A 23,202-nucleotide genomic window follows, 5' to 3' on the forward strand; every position below is an offset into this window, starting at 1 on the left:
AGGCAAATTAAATACTAGCCCAAATAGAATAGTAAAGCATACTTTCCACTTCCAAACCCACCTTGAGTGCCTGACAGTTCTATAGGCAGTGGGAAGTGAATGCTTTGCTTTTGAATGTGATCTAGACCTGGTCTTAGACGACGAATGATATTTGGAAGGTGACCGAGATCTTGTCCGAGATCTTTTCTTGTGTTTCTTTTTTTTCTTTTCCTTTTCTTCATCTTTGGGAGGATCTTTGTTTTGGCTTGAAGGCCTTTCTGATGATTTCACTTCTACGGTGGGTAAAGTTCTGACTCCAGTCAATAAAGGATATGGCATGTTACTGACAGCCTGAAATAAGAAATAAATCAATTATTAACATGACTTTCAGTTTTCAGCAAAGATTATGAAGATTTTCAATGTGAGGAAATCTATCGGATCTCACACATATGCATGTTAGAAACAGACTGGCCTAGAGTACACCGAGCAAAGAGCTAGGAGCCAGATATTCAGGTCTAATCCTGGGACTGCCACTTACTTGCAGTGTAGCCTTGATAAAGTCACTTAGCATCTCCGTGTAATGGTTTTGCTATATGTACTTTACTGACCTTTGAGGGAAGGAATACTGGAGGAGTCTATCAGCAATCATATTAAAAATTAACACTCATTTATTTTACTAAATATTTCTTTTGAGTTATGAAAATATAAACTGAGGCATCTAGCAAAAGCCCTGGGCACCCCAACATAAATTAGATCAAAATTAGCTGCTAACTCCACAAGAGCTACCAAAACATAACCCCGTCAACACTTTACATTTTCAAATGCTGCAGAAACATTATATAAAACAGTCTGGAAAGGTAAGGCTGAAATCTTTCAAAATGTATGCATGCTTCAGCCAGAGCTTAACATAGGCCGACATTGCCCCCCATACTCTCACGCAAACAGGTTTGTGCGTGCCTAATCTGGGCACAATTTTGAAGATTACAACCTTGGTTTTAAAAGATTAACAATGGTTCTGAAGAATCTGGTAGTATCAGATAGACAGGTTCTCCTCAGTTTATGCCCTCAATTTAAAGGGATAAACTGGACACATATACTCTAAAAAAGGAATTCCTGTATACATTCAACATTCAGTTTTAATGCAACAAGGCAACCTTTCATCCAACACTGTATTAGTTTGATTGCAATGTTCACAAAAGTAGCAAAACGAAGAAAAAATACCACTACAAATCACCCCTCTAGTTTGTAAAGTAAACATTTTGTATAAAAAGGGTTCTAAGCCCATAAAACTACCTTTACCCTAAGGATCAAAAGGGTCATTGCTGAATTCATGCTAAATTAATAATTTAGTCTGCAGTCAATTAAACACTGCACACCCCAAGAAAATTTCAATTGATCATTTTTTGCCTCAGAACTCTGCTGAAATGGCTTGTGGACAACAAATCAAGTCAGACACTGTAGGTTTGCTCCTTATTTCAAATTCTGTCAATCCTCAAACTGCTGTTTCAAGGCACCTGGAGAAATCAGATTAATCCCACCGTAATTTCCACTCTGCTTGGTCTGACAATTCCACCATTTGATACTGTGATACCTGCTGTGACTTGAACAGCAACTAATATGTTAAAACTTAGAATAAGCAAATCAGAAATTGGTAATCTTTTCTGCTCTCCTCCTTCTTCTACTGTGATTATGTCAAGTCAACACTTCAAGACATTTGGATAATTGGAAGCTCTGTTTCTGGTCAAATATTATGCCAAAGTCATGTTTCCTCTCTGAGCTTTAATTGACAATAGCTATTTTACAACGATATTTACAAAAAACATGGCAATAAAGCTGTACTGTGGTAGTATGCTTCAAAGACCATAAAGACGACTGCATCAACACTTGAACTAAAATGAGACTGCTCCTCTTATTTCAAGATGATTAGTTTACTAGAAACCCGTTTCAAATAAAGCTACCCTTACAATTTATGTGCTATTTCAGACAGCTTTATCATCTCTAATCTTTAAGGTTTCCAAGCAGACTACTATGGCCAATTTTTGTTCTCCGGACATGTTTCATACATCAGCAAGTGCAGTACCCCAATTTTCTTTTTGAACATAAACCATTATGTAAGAGATTCTCCTAGCGTCTCTCCCTCCTACCATGTCACCTTTCTTCATTTCAGCTTCCCAAGGCTTATGTCTAAGCTCTCCTAAGCACCAAATCAATAAGCAATTGTGCTCTATAAACCGTAGGAGTGCATGAGAATTGCTGTGTGTATTAAACAAAACCAACTGACTCTGCCAAGGTTTTAATCCCAGACTAAAACAACCCCAAAAAACCAGCGCAGCAAATAAGGATTAAAAACATAAGATACAAAATGCCTTTCCAAAAGGAGGGATGAGAAAAACTTTGGGAAACTAACAGAAGCTGAAAAAAGTGAAGAAAACCTGAGAAAAAGAGCAACAGCAGAAAATAGCTTAATATCCCCTTAATAATGGGCACAATACAACTGTACAACTCCGAATTACTAAAAAAAGTTCATGTAAACTAAAAATATAAACACAGCTCAGTTAATCATTTAAACTATCTGCTTCATTTTGATGCTATCAGGCACATAACATTGTTATGCAATCTTTTACTAGCTTTATGCAAGAGTCATTTCTGTGTTTATGAGAAAGCTCCCCCGGTCTGAGAATAATGGGCGGCTCCTCGCTCTCCTTGATGGTTTTAGAATACATTATAATTTCCAATATTGTAATATACTTCACAAAGGCATTTTCAGAATGTTGTATCATAATTTTAAATAGGAGCTGAGTGAGAAAGCAGATGCCAAAAGGACGAAGCAACCAAGATTGTAACTGTAATTAAACAGGATGTGAATGCAGGTATTAGTATTAAATACTATGTCATTACTCCAAATGGCCCTATCACTAGTATGGCTTAAATTAATTTACCTTGCTACAGTACTCATGGCAGAGCCTTCTGACTCTTTTCCCTGGTTGATGACACTTCCCCTCTTGGCATTTCTGAAATAAAGAATTCCAAGTTTTTGGCTGACAATCCAGGAGGGCAATTGTTCCCCTCATGTGACAAGGAACACCACTTACTTATGATCACCATGGCTGCCTCAGGTCTGGGTGACATGTTCTGGTGGTTTGCATGAGGTAGATATCCACAGACTAAGCAATCAATTAACACCAACAACTCATTTCACAGAATGGAAACAGAGTAGCTGTCCGATGGCTTATCAAAGCAGTGACATGTGGGCAAAAAAGCCGTGAACCAAACACTACCCAGAGCAAGAGAATCCTGAGATGCAGTTTAAATTTAGCTATTGAAAAAGGCAATGTATCTTGGGAACAAAATGTACATATAAACTTAAACATTAAAAACCAGACAAGCCAAATCACGTTAAGTAGATCCTCATGTTAAAAAAAAGAAAAGAAAAAGAAAAAAAGAAGCAAATGACATGCATCAGGTAAACCCTTAAAAGTCATTTTCAGGTGAGTGAATAAGTTTTCAAACAACATTAATGTAGCACCCCCTTTGCTGAGATTCTACAGATTTAAGTTTGACAGTCGGTGTGAGTTTTATACATTTGCGATAGTGGGGAAATCCTGTTGGAAGTTAAAAGCATTCACAACTCAAAACACTGTTTGAAGAATAGTTGGGAGAAACAGCTCTAATGTAATTTGCCACCAGAACTTAAACTTGTCTTTTATTGTATCAAGAGGAGTATGACTATGCTATTTAATGCAGTTCCCTTGTAGACAAGAACTGCTGAATTTTTAAGGCTAATTTCTTTAGTCATTTTTCAGAACAGAGAGAATGTCTTTCATATATATGAGCTTATGCACACTATGGACCTGAATATCCAGAACAGTTATCACTGTTTATATATCAGTTACACTAGCATAATACTGGTGTAGAAGAAAGGAAATTCAGGCCCTAAATTATATAATTAAAGCTTTTCATTTAATACTTGCGCACTCAGTAGAAAGCTTGCTGGTGTGTGATGGCTGGTCAGAAACATTTATGACAAATTATGTTTTTAAATGTATTATTTAAGCAACCCTGAAAAATTAGAGAATTTTAAAGAATCACCTTTCCAACCACCTCAGCTAAAGTTATACACAGAAATCCCAAATCTAATATATATATGAACCAAAAAAACAAGAGTAAGCTCTGCATAATACCATAATAAAACACCATTCAACAATGTAACGAACAGCCTGTTATTCTTAAATAGAGATAACTTTGAAATTAAATTTACATTTGCAGAAAATGTTTAACATAAAACAAGTTGAAACTGTGATACCCACACTTAACACCTAGCACACCCCTAGTAATCTGTTAGAGCTTGAGGGGTGTATCTAATTTACATTATCAATTCTCATTCACCACAAATTAATGCACACAACCATGATATATACTCTATTTGTCTTTCGCCTTAATAGATTAACTCAAGCAACCAATTTTTGTTGATCAGCAATAAACCCACAATTTATCAACTCTCTACAACAGCAAAATAAGAACAAAAAGGGTTAACACTTGCTACATTTCAAGGCAACACAGATCATAATTTGGATATTTAAAAAACAAAATATTTCCAGAGAAAATAGGACCAATTAGCTGGCCTCTCACTACTCTGCAGATGATATTCTACACAGCAGATGAGTAGGATTATACAACTAGGCAACTTGACATGCCTTTGCCTTAAATTATACACGAATTTTAAAATATATAAACAAGCACCACAGCTGGAACAGAAAAATCAAACAATACACTTATTAACTACAGCATCGAAACATCCAACTCATGAAGAAATGCTGTCATAAGCATCAAACATTTTCCATTAGTGCAACTCAGACATCTCTTTGGATCACTTAATTTTTTCATGCAGCTACCACAATTCAGAGGTGTAAACACAACACTGCTCTAAAAATCTATGTAACAAGATTTTGGCTGTCAGAGGCAGGTGGGAAAATAAATGTATTACTTATTGCACACCTTAGGTCTGCACAGTACATCATATGCAGGATTAATGGTCTGAAGTCAACCTTTCATTGGAAGTGTAAATGAAACTGCTAAATTCAAAATAATCCAGAGAGTAGACCAAACTGCTGTACAGAGATTCAAATGTGGCTGTGGGTTGAGGTTATTAAAATGGAGATATGAAAAGTGACTAACATTATATTGGCACATTCCCTGGTTACAATATCCTGGTCCAAAGCCATTAACAGTAAAATGTTTGGAATTATAAATTATATATCTTGTACATAAAGATGCATCAACTGAGTTTAACCGTCCTGTTTATTTCATTAAAGAGCAAAGATCTATAGTGGTAGTTGTAGTAAATTTCCCCTCCAGTAAATATTTGTAGAGACCACTTTAAAGTATTCCTAAATTCAATAATTATATGATATGATGATCACTATGTAGCTGACAACTTTCACTGGTTTCATTAGAGCCTTAAAACAGGTTTCACTGCACAGTACCCTATGCACTGTCTAAATTTAGATCTTCATAGGGTGGAGATGAGTATCGTCATGTTCAACAGAGCTATCTTGTAGCAAGTATATTTTATGGGGTTTTTTAAAGAGAACCTTTTGTCGTCGTCAATAAATTCCATAATATGGCATTATCTGAAGTTTCATCTCCATCCAATAAACAAAAGTAAAACAGCTGAAGAAAACTATCATGATGGGTTTTGGGGGGAAAACCTTTATCAAGGCAAAGTTTTGTGTATTTTGTATATGTAATTGTACGTGTTTGTATTTTGACATCCTCTAGCAAAATGAGTGAGGTTTCACTGAAGTGCTGTTTTAACTATATGTAAAGACAAAAAATATTACTGATGAATGAGTGCTTCTGTTTTTTAAAGTATCATTTACCTAATTTCATGTTTCCTCACCATTGAATTATTGTATAAATACAAGCCAGTAGCCAAACATGTGGAAAAAAAATCTGAAATCCATGAAAACAAAATGTGAAAGACATTCTAGCACAAAAAATCCAAAAAACACAGCAGCTTGAGAAAGAGCACACACTTGACTTCAGTACTGACCGTTCAGCAAAAGTGTCAAGCAATTTTTTTGCCATAAGGCCCCAAATTACAGCCATTTCTTACAGTGAGAACAAACATGTGGGATCTTCTCAGAAGGACAGACTATGAGACAAATTAACTTTGAAATGAAGGGACAAAATACTGGTCATAAGTATATGACTACAACGTGAATGACATATTGGAAACCACAAAGGGCAGAAGGTGTCAAAAATAGGAATCAGAGACAATGCAGTTAAGTTACAGGATTTATGAAAGGAATAGAAAGATTGACCCTCATTTTGAACAGTAGCTTCTGATGTTTTACAGCTAAATTCCAAGAAGGGCTAGGATAAAACCAATGAATCCACATGGGAGCCTCATCTAGCAGACTAGATGAGAGCTCTTCGTAAAAAACAGTCAAACATTTTCCCAAAGTGCAGATAATCAAGGCTATACGAAAGTTGTGGTTTTGATATGGTCACACCAAAACCACAAAACTGCCCCACATCCAGTCGTACTCCCCACCACTAGGGTCCCCAGAAAAGAGTTGCTATCACAGCCCAGAATGGGCAGCTGCACATGGACCGGGCACTGCTACCACAGTGACAGCTCAGGTTCTCCCTCCACAGTGCCTCCCCTGCGCCTCTGCTCCCTAATGGCGGCTCATTTCAGCATGGTCATCCCTTGGATGCTACTGCCAGTGGCAAGGACAAGACTCTCCACAGTCGGCTCTGTGTGCCTCTGCTCCCCACCAATAAGGAGAACCACCTGGCTTGAAATAGCATCTCACCTCATGTGCCAGGTCAGAATGCCACTCACTCAAATTTGGCGCGGCCTCCCCTCCGTCATGTGGTTACCACAACAAAACTGCTGTGTGTGACTTTCTTACAGCCCTACAGTTGATGGAATCACAGAGGAGACACATGTCATTGCAGAAGGAACAGAGAAAGGTTTTGGAACTGAAGAGAAGGCTACCAAAAAACGTTTAACATCTGGGTACATTGTGAAGCTTTTGCACTACTACTAGGGCCAAAAGACCACGACTCAAAATGTTAATTAGTAGATTTTATTTACATTTTTTCCCCTGTCACTAAGTAAATATATTTTATGCTTTTCATTTTTTTTTTTTTAAAGAATGGCTGAGGATTAAATCCCTGATACTGCTTGTATGGCAAAACTTTAATGGACTTCCACAGTGTGGAATCAGTGCTTAAAGAAGAATGTTTTGAAAAATGCTTTACTTACAAGGTGAAACAGAAGACCCTGAAAAGACTCACATTTTACCTGAGGCGATGGACATTATGTGATCAATTATGACATTAAAGCCCATTCCACAATCAAAGCAGGTGACATCTAATTTATGTTTTTTAAATTATCCATTTAATAAAAAACTGAAATGAATGGCAGCATACAAAAATCCAAGCAACCTCCAACTGTATATTACTTAATTGTCATACTCCTGACTATATTAGTAAATATGAAAAATGTGTGCAAGACATTGATTTAGATCTCCCTCTTAGGCTTGACAAATTTTGACTAGCTTTCTACTTTTAGACTGCATTATGAATTTTCATTTCAATTGTTAACATGTTACCCTCCATAGAGTTAAAAATATTGTCATACATAGCACAAAAACAACAAACATCTAAAAGAAAAGAACAAAGAACAGATCTTCAAGCCTAAGACAATGAAAGGCCAAAAGAGATATTGCTTCATGCTATAGAACCCTCTATTCCCACTGGCTACTAGTGTCATTCAGAGCTCTCGGTAACTTTTGGTACTGGGTCTCTACTCACAAAGTCCTAAATTGTTTCTGGTGTTAATTGCCTCAAGAGATGTGCATGTATATTGTAGTAATAAGTCAAGATAAAACTTTTTAAAAAAATTACACTGCTTTGCATTCCACCTGTAAGGTTCAGTTTTCTGTTTCTCTTATTTTTACAGCTGTTAGAGACTACAAGAGAACCATACAAACAGGAGTAAAAATGCAACTACAGCAGAAACCAGTTTGACTATTTTCAAGGTACAGTTTAATGCAAAAAGGCTTAAAAACGTGAGTTAGATTCGATAGCGTCAAACATCCTACACATGTGGTACCAGAGGAATCAATTTTGAAGGTATAAAATAACATGCAGCACTAGCATTACTTCAAAAACCATTTGATAGAGGTAAAACAGGTTTGCTCATTCTTTGAATCTATCTACATAGTTAGCCAGCATGATCAGGGACACAACTCCTTGGTCTGGGAGTGCCTAAACCTCTGACTGCCAGAAGCTGGGAGTGGACAACAGGAATGGATCACTTGATAAATTGTCTGTTTATTCCCTCTGAAGCATCTGGCACTAGCCACTGTTGGAAGACAGGACACTGGGCTAGACAAACCATAGGTCTGACCCAGTATGGCCATCCTTATGTACTTCTCCAGCTTTTCCCCTAAGGCTTTAGCTTTCACTTTCAATCACAGTCTACATCTAGACACTAGAGGGTTGTTGCCTATGTCAGGAACTAAAGCAAAGCAGTGTTGTTGTAGCCGGGTTGGTCCCAGGATATTAGAGTGACAAGGTGAGTGAGGTAATATGATATTCTGTTTTATTACCTATCCCTTCCCTAATGGATCCTAACATTATGTTAGCTTTCTTGATGACTGCTGCACATTGAACAGATGTTTTCAGAGAACTATCCACAATGACTCTACGATCTCTTTCTTGAGAGGTAACAGCTAATTTAGACCTCAACATTTTGTATGTATAGCTGGGATTATTTTTGCAAATGTGCATTACTTTGTATTTTTCAACACTGAATTTCATCTGCCATTTTGTTGCCCAGTCACCCAGTTTTGTAACTCTTTGCGGACTCTTTCACAACATGTCATGTTCATCTATGTGTCTGATAATTCTGCTCTTTACTACAGTTTCAACCAGTTTGCCCGGTAGTGAAGTTAAGCTTACTGGCCTGTAATTGCCAGGATCGCCTCTGGAGTCTTTTTTGAAAAATCAGCATTACCTTAGCTATCCACCAGTCATCTGGTAGAGAGGCTGATTTAAGCAATAGGTTTCATACCACAGTTGTTAGTTCTGCAATTTCATATCTGAGTTCCTTCAGAACTCTAAGGTGAATACCATATGGTCCTGGTCACTTATTACTGTTGATTTGTTCCAAAACCTCCTCTATTGACACCTCAATCTGGGACAGTTCCTCAGCTTTGGCACCAAAAAAGAATGGCGCAGGTGTGGGAATCTCCCTCACATCCCCTGCAATGAAGACCGATGCAAAATATTCATTTAGCTTCTCTACAATGGAATGGTCTTCCCTGAGTACTCCTTTAGCTCCTCAATTATCCAGTGGCATCACTGATGGTTTGGCAGGCTTCCTATTTCTGATGTACTTAAAAAAAATGTTGCTGTTAGTTTGTCTCTCTTTTGCTAATTGCTCTTCAAGTTATTTTTTAGCCTGTTTAAATATACTCCTACACTTGACTTGCCAAAAATTATGTTCCCTTCTATTTTCCTCAGTTGGATTTGACTTCCAATTTTTAAAATACGTGTTTTTTGTCTCTAACTGCCTCTTTTACTCTGTTTAGCCATCATGGCTTTTTTTGGTCCTGTTACTCTTTTTTATTTGGACTATACATGTAGTTTAAGCCTCTATTATTGCGTAAAAATGAAAATCAATTAAAAATTAATTTAAAGATACTCCTAGAGTAAAAAGAAAGCTACAGTTAGCCTGGTAAAATTTTAGCTGTCATTTATGTTATAAGATGTGACATACATTGTGATCAGTATTTCATGATTTAATTACGAACCAAAGATTGATGACTACTGTTGTCTATGATAATTATACCATTCAGTGACAGAGCAAATACATTTTCACTCAAAAGACAGTTATATGGCTGTAATAAAAATGCAAGATTCTGTAAAATGAGATAGATTCCTGTTATTTAATTAGTCCATTTCCTTTAAAAAAAAAAAAATCAATCGGCTAGTCTCCTGATAATTAAAAACAAATATACTTTTAGAACGTGTTAACATTTAACGTCTTTTGATCTATGATGCTTCTTTAAAAGCTTGGCTACTTAAAATGCAAATCTTATAAAAAGGATTTATATAATTCTTAAAGCTACAGGCTTTAAGAAGCCAATAAGATACTGTTATGCTCACCTGTTATCAGTAGACTAACGTGTAATAGTTTTATACTAGTGATAAATTAGTTGGCCGTTCTACTGTCTGCTGAAAAAAAACTGGTTAATGATTCAGTAATCTTTAATCCAGATATGGTAAATTCCAGTAACCTGCTCACACTGACAAGACAATTGCACTTAATTTCTCTGGTGACAATGATCCAGAGAGGCATTTAGGGCAGTGAGGGGACACTACTGCTAGTTCTATTATTCCCCAGAACCAGATCTTACATTATCAACATTCAAGCAACTTTCAGCCTTTACCTGTATGAGAACAACACTGTACTGACTCACTCACTCAAAGATTTTGAAAACTCCCCAACTGATTCTTGCCTTGTATTAGATCTAGTGAGGTTGACAACCATATCAGCAGACAAGTATTTTAGTGGTACGAAAGAGAGGCGGGAAAGCAGCCTCTCACAGGCCACATGTCTAAGGCTATGTCTACATTTAAAACACTACTATGGAACATCTACAGCTACTATGCTGTAGCACTTCAGTGTAGACACTACAGCAATGGGAGGGATTCTCCAATTGCTGTATGTAATCCACCTCCATGAGAGGTAACAGCAAGGCTGACCAAAGAATTCTTCTGTTGACCCAGTGTCTATCCCAGGGGTTAGGTCGGCTTAACTATGTCTCTTTTTCACACCCATGAGATGTAGCTATGCTGATTAACTTTTCAGTGTAGACCAACCATAATTTTCTTGCTGGCATTCTAGACAGGCAGTAAGAGGTAATCATCCCCACCGATCAAAGACTGAGCATTATAAGAAATGTGCAACCTGATACTCCAAACCAACTTGTTACAGATATGTAGCTGCTTTAAAGTTCCTCCAGTACCAAAAATACAGGTTCCTTACACTATATAAAGACTCAGTGGAAAAGAGGAAAAGCAAAAATAAAACACAAGGGACCATGTGATCCCATTAGTTGTGCTTGTGCAACTTCCACTGAAGTCAACCGATACGCAACTGACAGCATGATTAGACCCCTGGGTTCTCTCACTGTCAGCCTTTCACTATAACTCAGTGTCCAATTGCCCGGGGCTTCTTGTGCACACACCTTGTTTGGGTCTTGTATTAGCATTTCCAGCAGCGTAGTTTTACACTAAATTTAAGTCAATTTTCAGTTCTCTAAATAAACCACATATATGCAAACCACAGATGAACTGTATTGAAACCTCAAAATGCCTCTTCTAAAACCCAAATATAGATTAATAAGCAATAAAGTGAAAATGAAAAATACTATAATATTGTACTTCAATCTTGAGTGGGTCGGATACTGATCCATGGATTTTCAATGCAGTGTTAGATTTAAATCACACCATGCTTTTTTTTTTTTCATTTGATTGTATAGAACATACAAACTGACAAATCTGAGAAATATTATTACCAATATCTACCAATTGTGATCGATAAATTTCTGTTGATCTAAAAAATATACAAGACATCTGAAAAGACTAACAGACGTCTAAACTGAGGTGTCTGTTATCCAGGAAGAGCTTGTAACTTCTAAGTCAGCTTAATTAAAAAATAACGTAAAGTCAAAGAATTTCTGTGCATAGGTTCTCTTGATTAACTACTACGGTACATGGAATTTACTCTTAATTTACCTCCATATTAAAGGAATTCTCCTCAATTTTCTCAACTTCTGCTTCTGCCAGAGGATTCTTCAGGGTCTGCAAGAACAATGCAGCTTTCCGTTTGCGTTCCGCTTGAAGCTGCTTTTCTTTTGATTCCTTGGAGGCCTGTGCTAGCTTCTCTCTTGCTGCAGCTGCCAGTCTGTCCTCTAGTTTTTGCTTTGCTGATGGGGGGAACATACAAAGATGCAAGGAATTTACAAAAAATTACTGTGTCTAACTCAAGTATCTTCACATTTCTTTTGGGAACGATGTATTGGTACACAATATGAAGCCACATTAGTCTGTGAAACTGTTAGCCTATAGAAAGAATGGCTGTTTTTCTTCAAACATTATTTATTGTGGATTATTAGGGTCTTCTCAACAAGGACAGAGGTCGACCTAAAACCACCAAACCTGCATAGGGATACTAATCCTTTTCCTGCCCCTCACCCCATTAACATACATATTCAGTGACAGCACAAGGCTTTGTGTTGCTGCTACCATTTTCAATGTAGACTGCTTTTTATACTAAATGGTTAAACTCAGATAAAAACCCTTCCCACACTTCCAAATGCAAGATTTGCAGAGTTGTCCTAGGGAGTGAAAGCCTACCATTTCCTTCCTTCCCCAAAGCGACTCAAGCTGGAGACAGAAGGGGAACTGATGCTCACAGCCCAGCACAGCCACCTTGGGGAAGGGAGAGCGGGAAGGAGGGAATTTTTCTTCTTGCGCATGAAGTTTTGATTAGATTTTTTTTTCTTTTTAAGAAGTGTGTTTCTTATCTACTCAGAAGATATTTTCAGGAGTTCAACTTCATTCTCATTTACATCACTTCCTGTCCTGCAAGATCCCCAACAGCACTTCTCTGAGGTACAACCATTGTAACTGCAGTTTAGGACATCACCCTAGAGAATAATTTTTCTGTAGCATTATGAAAGTGGCTCCCTTTGACGATCAACTAGTTACACACTCTTAATATAGAATGCCACTAAATATGATGTGTTTCACACCTAACAAAATACAGACATATCCCCGCATTTAACTGCAAATATACCATCAAGTGCAGATGTATCATCTTTAATATTCTAGGAGCGAAGGGCAAGATATATATTCTTTCAATTGTTTTTTGGATAAAAGGAAAATCTGAACAGCATTTTTTCATCTACAATAGATTAATTATTGTATAAAAACACACTCCTCTACATCAAGATATTTTCAAATGTTGTCCTATAAATGAACTGGATTATTTCAACTCTGTACAGTATTTCGTCAAGTTTCTGAATAGAGATTAAAAACACAAAGAAACGAGCTAATTTCACAATAACTGAACATTTAAATAAAATCTCTTCAGTAGACCTGAAGACCACAGGGAATTCCTAGAGAAAAAAATACTTTGAGAGTTAAAACTGGAAATGTATACATGTTAAACAACTAGAACAGAGAACACTAAATATTAATTCAGAAAATACTATTTGACAGTTAATTTCAAACTAACGTTCCAAAACAAAATGAATTCAACTTGTATTCCTGCTCATTGTCAACCTAACTGGGATATGTATAGCTACAACTTTCAGAAACTTTTGATATCATTGATGTTTGAAGGAAATGAAAATCTAACATTCTACACATATGCTGCCATCCATGAGGAAGAAGCAAGGTCCCAAACCTGTTCCAACAGATGTAGTATTCTCACATTTGCACCAAGTATATGAAGAGTGAATGGAGTAAAGATGTGTATATCTGGCATGTATATGGAGAGAAAAAAAAAATCTCTGAACTGTATCAGGTGCATGTGAGATTTCTAGTCTGTATAAAGAAGGTAGATAAGGATATGTAAGTTATCCAATTTATAGAATGGTAAAAGGGGTGTTTTTTCTCCTCAGGACTTTATCTAAAGGTTGAGGTACAAGAATGGCATCATGATCTTTACATCACAGCAGTAAGATGAGCAATGGGAAGATGTTACCTCTAATCTCTGTGGAGACAAAGATGTGGGAAGAAATTGATATCTCTGGCTATTGATGGCCTGTAAGTCCAAAAGGAATTGGGTCTGTAGCCAATATGTGAAAGTTGATGATTAGTCACAGCAAGCGAAGAGACAGGGAAATGTACATGGTGTAAAGTAGATATGTAGGTTAATCAGGTCAGAACTGAATTTACCATTGAACTTTAAATATTTGGATCTCAGAAGATTTAGAATTAAGTGTTTTTGTTCAACTCGAATGCTCTTATGAGGATCTTTTTGTTTATAATATATCTATCTTGAAAGAGAACTCTAGTTTAAAGATCTCGGCTGGTGAAGGTACTTAAGACTTTTTTAGTGGATACATTATTATGAAGGCAATATATAAAATATTTTGTCAATAAGCAACTAAATGTTGTTTCTATTTCATATTATAAATTAGTGATGCAAGGTAGTTCATACCGTAGTGCATACGTGTTTTCTGAACAATTCTCTGCAGGTTTATTCTTGCATAAAAAGTTCTGTCCAGAAATGTTGTAATTCCTAAATTAATCAGGAAAACATGAGAGTTCTTCCAAGCAGATACAGTGATGACTTTACAAGCTCCACCAGGAGAGTCAGCAGTCCTTCCAAATCCCTTGAACCAGAGCTATATGGCATTTGGCCCTTTCAAGCTCCATTGACTTGACCAATGAAGCTATAAATATCAGCCAAGACCTGATGGAGCTTCTAGGAAGTTTAGCTACTAATGCTAGATGTTTCTGCCTACCTTTATAGCTGTTTTCAATATGCAGTAGTTCCTATTGATGCTTGGTGAGAAAAAAAATATTTTAAATAATTTTTTTTCTTTAGATTAGCTTTTTAAATACTACTTTGAAAAAAAAGGTTTCAAAAGGGAAAAGCATAACTTTTTTTTTTTTTTAATAAAATCTCGTATCTCCAAAATAACTTTTCAAAATAGCATCAGTTTGCCATAAAACTGTCTTTTGGCTTGAGACCATAGGAGAAATTTCACGTCCATATGCCCATGAGGAAATTAAATTGGAGAGAGGAGGGGGGAAAGACATGACAAAAGAGGTTTTTTTAATGAAAATTAAGTTACAATGTTTACTACAGAATTGATACTTTCACTAAGTATTATTGAGCAACTATTCTTCAAAGAACTCTTGTTTACTACCTTCAGGAAAACAAAGTACTTCTGACTATTAGGAATTATAGATTATTATTATTTCTTCAAGGAAATTAAGCAAAGCATACTGTGATAATGTGCTATGATTACAAAAGCATCCTGATTAAAAAACAGATTTATTTGGTTAATTCTGTTTAAGTAACCTTAAAATCATTAAATACATACTTTTAAACTGGATAATAGACAAATTGCAAATGACAACTAATTAAGACCTGCAATGTAATTTATATTGCCACTGCCTCTTTAGTGAGGTTTGAGTGATACATTTCTCCATTTCACATTTTATAAACATGGATATACCAGCTGTAAATTTCACTGTCTCAAAATATGAAAGTCAGATACCTTCAAACTCTGGCAAAATTAATTTTACAGGATTCAGAACAATTAGTTTTTATTAGCAGAAAAAACAATTTAGGTATTTAAACCAAAAACTCTCATACTGATTTAGAAATCTTACAAAAAACCCTCTTTATAATGTAACATGTAACCAGCAGAGTTTGAGCACATAGGCTGCTTCTGACAAAATATCAATACCTATTAGCTGTACAATAATTCCCGTTTTAAAATTTGTTTCAATTAAAAAATACTAGCTAGAGGGTCCCACGAAAGATGATCATAATTCCTTAAATTCAGACTGCTGCTCCTTTAAATGAAATTTACTCTCTCCAAACTTATATGTTTACTAATGTTAGTAAATATATTAAAAATATATTTTATCTGTCCAAAAGATAGGCAAAGAAAAACTCCCTGGAATATGACAACGTCTAACAACTTTCCCTCACCTAAAAGTAGGAAATAGTTTAGCCTCTACTCATTTCATTAACCTGCCACTCCAAAAATATTCACCTGGAGTTTAATTGGGAAGATTTCAAATAAATACTTCTGATAAACAATTTTACTGAAAACAATAAGTTTTTTTCAAAAATACTTAGGTTGAGCCTTTGCATCTCACTGCCATAGTAACAAAGCACGCTCAGGCAAAGGGAAAGCAACATACATATTCTATAGTTTCTAGTGTAATGCATTTAAGATACAGTCTTTGGCAAATTACAATTCCAGATTTCACTGTATTATGGAAATATGTAAGTTTTAATTTGATTAAACTGTTAACATGTATTTATATACGTGGTGTGTATATATATATATATTTCATATTGTGACAAAGCTCTGTCCTTGCCTCCACGGGTCCCGCGTTTCCTGGCGGATTTCGCTAGCCTCAGAGGCTCACTGTGACCCTCCACGTAACCCTTCTCTCTCTAGAGACAAGGGTCACAGTCTACTGAGCCATTTTCATCATAAGCCAGCAAGGGAGGTGAGAAGTTATCCTTCCTTGCACAGTCTCTGTTGTCTCCCAGTCTCAGTGATTAATCAGGGGGCAAAGGGGGGGGGGGGGGAGCCCGGGCCCACCCTCTACTCCGGGCTCCAGCCCAGGGACCCTAATAGTATCAGCTATGGTAGCTGACCTTTTAGAAACATGACATGTACAATTCCCTGGGCTACTTCCTCCACAGCAGCCCTCACTTCCTCAAGCTCCACTTCACCCTTACCTCAGGGCCGCCTTCCTTGTACCTGATATGGTGTGTACTACTCAGTCTCTCCAACAGCACAACTTCCTTCCAGAGCTCCTGACATGCACCCCCACCTGACTAACTGGGAGGCTTTTAACTAGTTTTAGCCAGCCCGACTGGCTTAAGGTGTCCCAATCAACATAGCCTTCTCCCTGCCTTCTGGAAAGTTCTTAATTGGTCCCAGGTGTCTTAACTGACCTGGAGCAGCTTCCATTTCACTTAACCCAGTACCAGGGATTTGTTTAGCCTGGAGCTAATATATCTATCTTCCACTACTTTTCTATAGCCATCTGGCCTTGCCCCATCATAATATATATATACATGGTTTTTATGTATATGGTTGTCAGAAGTTTAGTAACATCCTCCTTTCCAACCCTCCCCAACTCCTTTCAACCATCCAAAATAATGTTAATTTCATGGCCCTCACCATGTCACACCCCTATTGTGTCTATTCACTGACTTTTGGTATAGAGTTCCAACCCTTCACCTTCACTTTTAAAGGCCTTAATAAGACTGCATCTGCTTACAATTCTTCCCTTGTTTCTTCCTAGTCCCTGTCTTGTGGTCTGCTGACTCTTCTAGGCTTCTTGTTCCTTTTGTCTCTCTTCTGCTGTCCCATGCTTTCCCCAGAGGCCTCTCTGCTTGTAACAGCCTCCCTCTTCTCACCAAGCATACCCACTCTCTTTGTAATATATCCTCAAAACTCACCCCTCTTGTACAGCCAATGACCTCCACTAGTGAAATATGGCTTTACCTTTCTAGTCTTACCAAAAAACAAACTTGCAAACTTCCCATGCACACCTTTACTGTTGTAATATTTATCCCGCTCCTTTTTTATTTCCTACGTTTTTCTCATTTATATTATAAATTTTGTGGTTTGTACTATAAATCACAAAGAATTTCTGTAAAGCACCATGCAAAATCATACTGAGGTATACAGAGAGAAAAATGTAGTGACACTTTTCAAATTTTTCTTCATGGGGAATAATTTATAATTTTTATTTAATGTTAGTTTAGATCAGGAATATTGTCTATAAAGCGTGTGGGATCAAAGTGCACAATATAGCTGTAGTTTGAAAAAACCAAATTATATATCCGGGTTGGCCAAACTGTAGCTTGTGAGCCACATGCAGCTCTTACACTGTTAAAGTGTGGCTCGTGGAGCCCTGCCTTCCTCACCCCACCCCCTCTCCACTTACTAGACTGTGGGGAGCTTGGGACCTCGGCCTTGCAGCGGGGTGGTGGGGTTGGGGCTTCTGCCCAGCAGGGAGGGGGGTCTCAAGGCAGGCATGCTCCAGCTCTCGAACTTCTGAAGATTGTCATATGTGGCTCGGAGGGCCAGTAAAGTTTGGTCACCCGTTATATACTTAAATCAAAGTTGGTCTGGATGAAAGTTTTATTTCCATTTACTGATAAGCAGTTGAAAAAGAACAGCTGGAAAACTATTCACTTGTACACACTGCTCTCATATTGTCAATATCTCAAACAGGATCAATTTAATAAGGTCAGCACCATAAAAAATTCCAAACTATTTAATTCTGTTAATTTTGAGCTTTATTAAGTGCACTCCACAGTTTGTTCATTTTCAGATATTTTGATTTAAAAATATGTTAGAGTAGCCCTTTAACGTGCACTGTATAACAAAAGGCACGATAGTTTTTCAAATGATTGTCACAATAACTTGAGGGCAAAACACAAAAACTGTCAAAATGCAAATAATCCTCTCAGAAGGAGAAGTCTACTTGTCTAAAGTCTTTCTGAAATTTTATTTTTAATGAACAAGTATATTTTGTATTTTCATGCTACAAATGACTTCCTAATAAGATTTATATCCCCACTGGAAATATAATGAAAGCAGACCTCTGCTCTGATGGACGTATTAATTAAAACCTCTTCCAGTGTAGCCTAGCACAGGGATTTTGCCCATATTTTTATGTTGGAAAAGAAAAAGGTAGCAATCCCTTAATATTTAAATTTAAATTGTTTTGCCTTTGCTGCAGAAACAATGCCGCACTGTTGCCATTTAACTGATATTCAATTGGACATGTAAGCAAAGAAGCTATAATGTTTGTTTTCTATAGCTGTAGCTACGAAGGGAAAGGCAATACTGCACTCTATACTAGCAAGTGCAAAAAGCAGTTCTAACTCCAAGTCAGCGAAGCTATATGTTCACATCTAAAAGCAGATTTTTAGAAGTTTATAGAAGTTAACTCGTGCAAGTGAGTGTGTTATGTTCTTCTCCTAACCAAGGGTTCAAAACTTCTAAAGCACTATGAAGGGCATCAGTCCTAGCCCTGAAAAGAGAACCTGGCTTTGAGAGAGAAAAGGGTATAAATGAATCTCCTTCCCTAACACAGGGACAAATTTTATGTGCAAATGTACAAGTACAATGCATATGCATATTGCAGGGCAACTATTAGCCCAAAGCTCAGCTGTCTGCTTGTAATACCATCAAATGCAAAGGCATTGAATTCTCAAGCAGATCATCAAATAACTCCTTATTCAGCTGGGTGCTTCTGCAGTAGTTAGCTTTTTCCTGATGGATAAAAGACTTGTAGACTTTAATGTCAGAAGGAACTAACATAATCATCTATCTGACCTCCTGCACATCACAGCCCACAGAATCTCACCCATCCACTCTTGTAGCAGGCCCATAACCTTTGGCTGAGGTACTGAAGTCCTCAAATCTTGAGGACATGACGGCTGGAAATGTCAAATATACCAGTAATAAACCTGAGTTCTGTATTTGTAACCTATCACATTATGAAGTTTTTACTCTTGCAATAACTCTCCTTTAATAGTCATTCATTTTTATGAGAGTTGAACTGGGCTAACTCAGTAATATTTTTAGTGTTTATTCCTTTACTTAACTTGATCTGATTACACTCAGTCTTCACAAAAACGACAAATTATTTTGTAAAATACTGTATGTTCCAATACTTTTAGCTCAAAAGACCAATCTCTAAGTCAATTTTCCTTCCATCATTTGTACACTAAGATCTCACTTCTTACAGTAAGAATAAATTCAGCACTTCTGTAATCCAAATTCCCCTGTGGTACAGGAATGGAAGGGAGGAGGAATCAGATAGTCTCAATGCATGCCTCAAAGATGAAAATAGTTACAAAATGTAAATACAATGGGTTAAAATATTAATTTTTATATTACTTTTGGCTAAATTAAAGTGGGGAGGGGATTTCAGGAAACGGATTAGGCAGAAGGAGAAAAAGAAAATGTGGTATCATTCTTTAGCGGAAAGTCCTCCATATAATGCATATACAGGAACGTCAAATGGTGTCTGGGAATATCCTGTACACTTGAAATGTTTAATTGAAAAGCTTTATATTAATATGTTCTGACAAGCTTTTAAAGTAGCCAAATGCAAGTCTGAGCTATCATCTTCATTACTATTATATATTCAAGGATATTCTACAAATGAAATGGTAATTTAACTGCATTTGTCCATTATGAGATTACAAAATAGAAGTGATTTGTAGTTTAGAAATGTAGTTGCTTAATCACTAATAATAGATACTTTTAAACTTTTTATAAGGGGCGAAACCCATTTCTTGAAAGACTTTACAGTGCTTTGCTTCTACAGAGACATTTTCCTTAGATCAAAACCTAATAAGACTTGGTAGAAAGAAAAAAGCTAGATGAAGAGAATTCATTCCTATAAGTGAAAATAGTCTTCATATCCACAAAAAGTTAATACCCTTTTTCTCATGCACATTAAAGCTGATCACTGACTTTTTTCAATTAAAATAAAATACATTCAAAGATAAGGATTAGACTACTGCAGATTCAACAACAGAAGATGCATTGAAATAGGTTGTTGAAATAGAGACAAACTTTGTTTGTACAACAGCAAATTAAGATTTAAAATACATATTTTAAATATCATGACCTGTAACATATGGCATAAATATTTATATGCTGGGGGTTTGTACTAGAAGCCACAGCAGTTAGACCTCCTGCCATAAGAAACTTTACCTCTTTCAGATTGCACCATATCTCCTGGAGTTTGTGCTGGGGAAAGATACATCATTCCATAACACTATTTTAAATTATATTTTTGCAGTTACAAATACAGAATTTATAAAAGAACACCTATCATTCTCCAACTACCTTTGCCAGCCATGAAAAATGAAACATGCCAATATAAATACAGTAGTTTATTCTCAGACAAAAGTAATAATCCAAGCAAAAAACAAAAGCAAACCACACTCCACGTTACTCTCAATACAGCACTGACTCTCACCCCTCTTTATACCCAACACTCCTCAAAGTTTGTGTAAACAGATATGCTCTGCAGCTTGCCACTTTTTTTTTTTAAACATACAACTGTTACAAGCAACATTCACTGATGATGAGAGAAAAAAGTTTTAATGTATTGTGTGAATCTGATAACTGTTTGTATAGTTATTTTCAGTTTCCACTATCATTTCCTGCATTCTACACAGATGCTGGATGGATATTTTTGCTGTGCCAAGTTTTTGGTATGCATTTTCTTTTAATGGCTGACTAACATTTTCTATGTGGTACACAATTCTTGTTGTTAAACAACTGTATTCCACGTTTATATTTATTAGTTACTATACCAAAAGCCTAGTATCTGTGACATATATGCATCATTGCAGTAGAGTATAATGCATACTGCAAAAAGGATATGCTATTAAGCGATTCCAGGATACGTTTTCTGAAGCAACAATATTCATTTGCATGATAAAAAGATGAGACGTATATAAAAGCAAGGTTTTAAAAACAACCTTCATCAGTGTTTTGTTCATACACATTGTCAGCATTCACTTGTATAAAATTAACATCTAATGTGAAATAGCTTGAGGGTAGCTGATCCCCTTAAACGATCACTTCATTCAAATCTTCTCTGCCCCCAAACACACAAAATAAACAGAGCAACAGACAAAAGCTTATAGCAATGCACTACACCAGTAACAAAAGAGCAACACATTGTCTTTAGAGACTATGAGTATGATACATAACTGAAAGAAAGCTGGAAGCATTAAGGGTTCTACAGAGAAAGCCTACAAAAAAAGGCATGTCCATACATGTTAATACAGCCTTAAAACTAAAAGTTTAACATTTCACTCAGGAGCTGTAACCAAAACAAAGCAATATCATATGGACTAATAAAGTCACTCTGCTCCAGTGTATTAATTTGTGGCTGGTAGGGATGCCAGCTTGATTCCTTACATTCTAAACTGACAACAGCAATGTATGGGAAGTCTATGTGAGGAGATTAGCAAGCAAGTAGAGAGAACAGTGATTCAAAACATTTTCAAAAACAGAAAACATAGTTAAGATCCAAAATAAGTAAAACCAAGTCTTGTTTACAATGCTTTTGAGGTCTGAAAAATTCAGACTCCTTTCGGCAATTTATCATTTTCAGTATTATACAGCATACCTTGTTTGGCTTCCAACTCCTCTTGGGTAAGCTGAGGTTTTTTCTCTTCAGCAGCAGTACAGGGAGTGGCGAGTGTTGGATTATTATTTGAAGAGTTGTTAGCATTCTCTTGGCCTTCCTTGCCCTCTTCCTCCTCCTCATCACTGTCATCATCTAGTTTAACACGGTTTTTCTCCAAGGGAAGGAGGTCATTTTCTTTGGCCTTGATTGCAAAGCTTATTGGAGCAAATGATGCTGTTGGATAAAGGAACAACACTTTTACATATCACTAGCACTACTGTGGAAAGCAGGTTAAATTCTTCTGCTTAGTTAATTACCACCTCTGCAGATTAACTTCTGAAAGATGAAACATGACTCCCCCATTTTTACAATCCTCTCGCTCAAAACACAGTGTGCTGTTAGCAGTACACTCTACTCTGGGGAAAGGGAAAATAGCTGATGGTTTTCCCCCCACCAATGTTTTCTAGCTGCTTCTATAAATTGCTCAGCCTTCTCATTAGAGATGCATTTACATGTTGTTTTCAGTATTCATCACAAAAAAAGTTAAATAGAACTAAAATTAATTTTTATATCTGGTCCAAAATAAAAAGACCTCATTGTTTATATAATCTCTTCCTCGCAAAACTTAGCATGCAGCATTTGAGTGCTTAAGACCAGCACATGCTAATGTTTTCTACACTCATATAATGCTATTGTTTAAGGTTAGGCATGATTTATACATTGTGTGCTACAGTTGAAATAAGGAGAACTTTAAAAATACATCATGAAGTTTGTAGCCTGGAAATGCATGAGACATCTAGATTTGTAGTATTAAGCTGTGCTTTTTTACTTTACATCTTAAAATCCTTGCTGCGTGGGGTAAAAATACATTCCTCCTCCGCATTTCATACAACTTGACACCTTAAAACTGAAGCAAATAAGTGGTTACCAAAATTTCAATCTCATTACAAAAATGGCCTGTATAAGGCAATAACTACACTACACCACTGTTAAATCATTATGAGGACAGATTAAAAAAACTGGGACTTTTCAGCTTGGAAAAGTGACAACTAAGAGGTCTGTACAATCATGAATGGTGTAGAGAAAATGAGCAAGAGTAATTTACTCCTTCACACAAGAAATAAATAGGCAGCATGTTTAAAACAAACATAAGGAAGTAATCCTTCACACAGGGCACAGTCAAGTTGTGGAACTCATTGCCAGGGGAAGATGTGAAGGCCAAAACTATAATAGGGTTCAAAAAAGAAT

General features: G+C 36.5%; 1 protein-coding gene across 14 annotated transcripts in view; it reads right to left on the minus strand.

The window, feature by feature from the left end:
• Positions 1-23,202, minus strand: part of LOC102931209 (splicing factor SWAP) — a 96,330-nt gene that overhangs the window by 24,313 nt on the left and 48,815 nt on the right. For 10 of the 14 annotated variants that reach the window (XR_005222360.2, XM_037878619.2, XM_037878617.2 and 7 more), the window contains exons 12-15: positions 21,955-22,188; positions 11,803-11,993; positions 2,919-2,990; positions 62-330 (exon numbers count right to left, since the gene is read on the minus strand). Coding sequence is in view for 13 of the 14 variants with exons in the window: in XM_037878619.2 (XP_037734547.1) it covers positions 62-330; positions 2,919-2,990; positions 11,803-11,993; positions 21,955-22,188 (766 nt within the window). In the remaining variant the exon portion in view is untranslated. The remainder of the gene's footprint in view (positions 1-61; positions 331-2,918; positions 2,991-11,802; positions 11,994-21,954; positions 22,189-23,202) is intronic. The other 4 variants (XM_037878620.2, XM_037878618.2, XM_043529867.1 and 1 more) reach the window with 1 other exon arrangement.

The sequence above is a fragment of the Chelonia mydas genome, chromosome 15 (assembly GCF_015237465.2).
Source record: "Chelonia mydas isolate rCheMyd1 chromosome 15, rCheMyd1.pri.v2, whole genome shotgun sequence".
Lineage (NCBI taxonomy): Eukaryota > Metazoa > Chordata > Testudines > Cheloniidae > Chelonia > Chelonia mydas.